This window comes from Trachymyrmex cornetzi, unplaced genomic scaffold, assembly GCF_001594075.2.
Source record: "Trachymyrmex cornetzi isolate Tcor2-1 unplaced genomic scaffold, Tcor1.1 scaffold846, whole genome shotgun sequence".
In the NCBI taxonomy this organism is placed as follows: Eukaryota; Metazoa; Arthropoda; class Insecta; order Hymenoptera; family Formicidae; genus Trachymyrmex; species Trachymyrmex cornetzi.
In genome coordinates this window covers 22,998-29,424 of record NW_017300187.1, presented here as the reverse complement: position 1 = coordinate 29,424, position 6,427 = coordinate 22,998, and the positions used below count along the sequence as shown (strand labels likewise).

At 36.2% G+C, this 6,427-nt stretch overlaps 1 protein-coding gene across 1 annotated transcript in view; it reads left to right on the top strand.

The window, feature by feature from the left end:
* The window catches only part of LOC108769054 (uncharacterized), a gene marked incomplete at its 3' end in the record, with an annotated part of 23,356 nt that overhangs the window by 7,290 nt on the left and 9,639 nt on the right, over positions 1-6,427 (top strand). Inside the window, exon 2 of the mRNA XM_018519800.1 lies at positions 1,722-1,953. Within this exon, the coding sequence (XP_018375302.1) occupies positions 1,722-1,953 (232 nt within the window). The remainder of the gene's footprint in view (positions 1-1,721; positions 1,954-6,427) is intronic.

Sequence of the window (6,427 nt, the reverse complement as noted above, 5' to 3'; positions counted from 1 at the left end):
ATTACTAGAGTAGTTTTAATTGCGTTTATTTAGTCCGGAAAAATAATTCGGCGCGCAGTTTGTGTGTGTGTGAAAAAGACTACAATATGGTATATATGCAAGTACATATACATATAGTGTATATTAGTAATTCAAGATTAAATTATTTTAAAAAGCAACGAAGATCCAGCTTCGACCGTAATAGGCATTTTAAATTTCTAGTATTGATTGTGTTTCTCACATATACGGTCTAAAAATAAAGATATTGTTTTAATAATTTTCACAGAATGTTCTTAAAACATAAAGCATTATGAAAATATAAAATCCCAAAAATTCGATTTTTAAAAATTTATGACTAGTAGTCCCCCTTAAAGATAGTTTTTATTTAAGAAAAACGATTGAATCTATTATTTTCGAAGGAGTGTCCCACCCCGTACACTTCGAGATAAGTACAAAAAAAATAAGGGTTTAATATTTTTTCATGCTCTACAACATATCCAAAGCTTATTAAAATCGGTGATAGTCAGTTGCGACCGTTACCTTGTAAGACACATTAATCTCAGCGCAATGGAATGTACGGGATATTCTGCATATCTCACAAGACTATCAACTAGTAGAAAAGATAATCTAAAAAGTGAAATTGGGGAAAATAAAGCAAGAAAGATATAGAAATACATAAGACAGTAAGACATAAGCAATAAACGAATTGGTTAATCACAGTAGAAAACGTAAAGCAATAATCTTACGTTCTTTACTGTAATTGGACGATTCGCTTACTACTTTATGTTTTACTACCTTATAGTTTTATACGTACCATGAACTCAAGGAATAAATCGCTAACCAAAATTGTGTACACCAATGCCTGCTAATGTCCAGTAATATCCAATCTTTTATGTCCTGTAATATCTAAGCCACGGCAGTGTCGCTGCACGTACTTTAGCGCCGAGACACTACCAGTGTCTTCAGATAATACACTATTAATAATGCTCTACAATGAACAATAATGTATAACTTCATACTACTTATTATAATACACAATTCTTTTAAGTAATGCCCAGTAATTCTTCAAATCTGTACAGTGCAATGTTCTCAACAGTTTACCCCTTGCATGAGCTTAATTCTCGCAATTTATCGTACGATTGGAAAAGAGTGGATCCGTCACAATTTCCTCGGTGTTTATGTAAAATTTTAGAGATCCGCAATTATAAAAACGGTCTGAAGTAGAATAAATAGAAATAATTTTACTGGCTAAGCGAGTCTAAATCAAGGTGAGATACTTGTTTCTGGTTATTAGGAGAAAGATCGTACAACGTGCGCATGTTACGTATCGAATACAGGAGGGACCGAAAAATACATGCACTTTCAAATTCGCATAACCAATAGAATTATATATGAAAAAGAGAACTTCTGGCGATATTGTAGAATATTCTTCATTTAACTCTTTTATATATAGAAAGTATATCATAATTTTAAAGTATTTACTATAGAGTGAAAAATTATAGAAAGTCAATAGTCTTTATCCGTTAAATTTCCGGTAAGTAAAGATTATTTATAATTGTATTTGATTATATAAAATGAATACACACACAACACACAACACACACACACACAGTATGACGAACTACGCGATTATAACTGTATACTATTTTATAATTGTATGTATGTGTGCAGTCTTTCTCTTCTTCTTTCGCTAACGTGCTATTTATTTATACGCAATCTATCAGCACTTGTCGTACTTACAGATAATGGTGCGCCAGATATTTATAAGATACTTGGAGGTGCCAAAATGCGTCAGGTGGACAAAGATTATTCATATATGAATAACGAAAAAATAAATGAAAATCAAGAGGATCTCTACGTCAGTAACAGTGGTAAACTGTGGAATGCTTCCTTAACGCGTATATATGACGAGGATCTCTACGTGCATATATCATCGGACAACGCGACAACAAATAACATGAAAACTCAATCCGCGTAAGTTGGACGTACAATAAAAACGTTTATTAGTTTGTAATATGACAATTTGTAATTGTCTATTGTACAAAATATACCTATAATATAATAATAATGCCAATGATGAGCCGGATAAACAATTTAATGACAATAATGAGTCGGATAACAATTTAATGTCGAATTAAATGGTTTCAATCCTCATTTTAGATCACATCTTCAATATCATTTTCAATCTAAAAAGCTACACTACCGAAAGAGTGACATCTCCGATTTTGTTGTCGATTGATATACTACAGTATTTTAGCGTGCTGATTACAAATATGATCAGCACAATTACCGACAATGTCATTTTCAACGTATTTTTTTCATATTTTAACATACGTTGACAAGACATACGTTGTCAAGGTCATGACCCTGAGTGAACTTCAGGTTTTAGTTGGTAATCGTCCTTCGTTTAAAAATTATTAAGAAAAAAAGTTTAAAAAATAACATCTTATTTCTGCTATATGTTACACGAGAAAAAAAATTTGCGTTTGCGATGACTCGAAAGTTCGAGGATCTATGAGCTAGCACGACATTCTATTAATATAAAAAAAAAGATTGCGGTTCCAGTAGCACTTTTCACAATTCTACAATTCTACATAAAAATAAAAAAAAATTACGCATTTTTTATATATTGGGTATGGGAATAAGTTTCCGCCCATTGTAGAAAGATGTCGTTAGTAGCATTGCTTGTGTGTTTGATAGAACGGCAACACATGTGTTTGAAAGGTTTATGTTCAAACTTTTGAGCCCAATAGTTGACATTCGTTCGAAGCGTAAAAAAGAGTAACTTTTTTTGCGTTGAAGATGTCAGAATTTATTCAAAAAAAGCAACATTTGCGGGAAGTTTTACTCCATTATTTTATTTTAAAGAAAAGTGCTGCAGAATCGCATCGTTTGCTCGTAGATGTTTACGGTGAGCATGCTCCATCGAAAACCAGTTATAAAGAATGATTTCGGCGATTCAACAGTGGTGATTTTGACGTGCGTGACAAAGAACGCGAAGGTGCACCGAAAAAATTTGAAGATGCAGAATTGCAAGCATTACTCGAAGAAGAATCATGTTTATCGCTCGATAGGTTTATCGCTCAAAAGAGTTAAATGTTGATAGATCCACTGTTGGAAAACGTCTACACGCAATGGGAATGGTGCAAAAAGAAGGAAATTGGGTGCCATACAAATTGAAAGAAAGAGACATGGAAAGACGTTTGATCATCTGCGAGATGCTTCGTCAACGACAACAAAGGGAGGGTTTTCTACATCGTATCGTAACTGGCGATGAAAAATGGATTTACTACGATAACCCTAAACGCTTAAAAGCATGGGTGATACCAGGTGAACCAAGTCCATCAACGCTAAAACGAAATATCCATGCTTCGAAGATTATGCTGTGCATCTGGTGGAATCAGAGAGGTGTTATATATTATGAGCTGCTCAAACCGTCCGAAACCATCACTGGCGATCGTTATCGACTACAACTGATACGTTTAAACCAAGTTTTGAAAGAAAAACGATCGGAATGGGACAATAGGCACAACAAGCTAATTCTGTTACATGACAACGCTAGGCCACACGTTGCAAAACCGGTCAAGAAATACTTGGAAGGAGTAAAGTGGGAAATTCTACCCCACCCACCGTATTCACCGGACATTGCTCCTTCAGATTTCCATTTGTTCCGATCCATGCAGTCGGCCCTTTCTGGAAAACGATTCAATTCTTATAAAGATATCAAAAAATGGCTTGATGAATGGATCGCTTCAAAAGAACCATTCGAGGAATCCGTTTATTACCGGAAAAGTGGGAGAAAGTTGTCGCTTCCAAAGGAGCATACTTTGAATAAACTCATGTATATAGATTTGTTTAAATAAACACATCTTTTCTTTTCAAAAAAAGGCGGAAACTTATTCCCATACCCAATAAATAAACCAAATTTGAAAATATGGCATGCTTATTCGCGGATCTAGCACAATTTTCCTCTAAAATACAAGAAAACGATAAATATTAATACTTTTAACAACAATTCCCATTAACAACAATAGAATTCTTCTAAAGATAAAGTTCTACTAAAAATTTACTAATATATGCATTTTGAAAACAAAATTCCAATAATTTCCAATTTTTATACGTTTTATATATATTGTGACGTGACGTTTTTCGTCCGTCACTTTGTTGCGGATAAGCCGAGTGGATCCTGGGTTCCTCCCGGCTCGTAAAGGCGGACAACAAGCGTGCGAGCGCTACCGTTTATGCGCCATCTCAAATTTATTTTTATTTGTTTTTTCCTCGTTTATACTTTCTTTTTCTTTGTACTATTTTCCTGCGAGAATCGTTGCCAGGATCGGTAGCTGTATGCGTGATTGTGTCGAAGCTGTCTCACCCAGTTACCAGCAGGAAAGAGGACCGCCGAAAAAAACCGCCGAAGAGAACCGCCGAAGAGGACCGCCATCGAGAAGGCTCCGAACTACGCCCCAATGACGGGGGTGTGCAGGTCGTATCGCTCTTTCTAACTTGCTGCCTGCGCCTATTATTTGCGCCCTTTTAGTGCCGCTCCTGTTTTATAGGGAAAACGGCCAAGCGAGCAGATAGGCAAAGGGGCCGAGCCGAAAACAGGGCTACCGATACAGATAAGAGCTAACGAAAGTAGATAGGCTAGGCCGGTTCTAAACCATGGGGCTAGAGGGGAGCGCGGGGTGCGGAGGATATTCGTAGGCGAGGGGAAGCGTAGCGCGGGGATTCTTCGGTGGTGGGGATATGACGTCATGCGGAATGGCAGTAAGATTTTGGGGACTGCAGTCACGTACAAGACAACAAAAAACATCATTTAAAAAAAGGAAATATTGCCATGAACAAAAAAAACAAAGTTATAGAACGAAAAATGTTACAAAGAGTATATGCCAACCGTTTTTCAACCAAGATATAGCGTAATGTAATTTTTATATAGAAACAACGTTTATTAATTATTTTAAATACCTAAATACAACCAAATTTCATAATTATCGAGAGTAGGTACAGTAGGCGAGTGCTAACTCTATGTGGCTAGAGCGCGGAGAAGATCCCCCGGTCGCAGCCGCGACCCCGCGACCACCCCAAAAATGCATCGTGGGCCGCCGCCGCCGCTGCCGCCATGGGCCGCCGCCACCCGCCCATAAAGGTACGAGAACCTCTTTTTCCATTTGTCTTTTTATAACTTAGTTTTCACAATACGCTGTGTTCTTTTCTTTTTTCTTTTACTAGGGCAAAGGATGGGTAGTAAAATAAAGTACATATATAGTGATGCGAATGAATTTATTTTTATTCACATTTCTTTTACATAATTTCTTTTCTTACGCACAAAAAACTACAGCTAACAGTTCGCAGTCGAAGAGCTGATTTTTATCAAAGTAATCGCTAGCGCATATTACATTTGGTATATCTTTAGCATCCGTTACAGTGGATGAGATATTTGAGAATCGTGTAAACTTTGTATCGACTTTCTCGACGATACCAACCAATTGATCGAATGCTAATTCAATGCATTTGTCTAAGTTGAACATAAACAATATTGTTGATTCAGTCATCATTAAACGTACGTCGGATGATTCCAAGCACAATTTTAGCATTTTTAATCGTACTGAATCGCACAGTCAGCGGTCCAACGGTAATAGAATTGCCCCTTGCAGTGATTCCGAAGGCAGTTTTGAATGTTCCAACGTTATTCATAGTCCTTTCCATGTTTCGATAGATAGAATTAATTCATTTCTACGATTATCTCCTATCGCAATCTCCACGTAGCTCGGTGGGCCAATGTTGATACCAATTTCTAGAAATTTGTATCCCGTACGTGTCAATGCGTATTTTCTGCCTAGTATGCGAACCGCACGATGCACGGGCGCGCTATAGAAAAATATAAAAGAAATAATTAATTAAAAAGTTAATTTGAAAAAGTATTTAAAAAAATAGAGTATTCTTAAACTTACTTGGCACATCTTTTCGTAAATGATGGAGTTTCATCATTATTCTGAAGTGGAACGTAATAATTTTTTCGTGTGTTGTTTCCTACAGTGGAGTACATTGCTGTTGCTGCTACTGCTGCTGCTGCTGTTGGACCTTTCGTACAAGCGGGTATCGCAAGACTGATTGTATTCTCGTAAATTGTGATACTTCGTATATGGTGTTCCTTCCAAAATCGAAGAAGGGGCAGGCCATCCCCCTCTTTCCAAGAATTTCAAACGTGTCGCAACACGTTTATACATACGTTTATATATACATACATACATACATACGTTTATATATACGTTTATACATACATACGTTCATATATACGTTCATACATACATACGTTTATACATATATACATACATACATACATACGTTTATACATACATATGTTCATACATACGTTCATACATACGTTTATACATACGTTTATACATACGTTTATATATTACAAAGGAAGGGAAGGGAAAAGAAATCT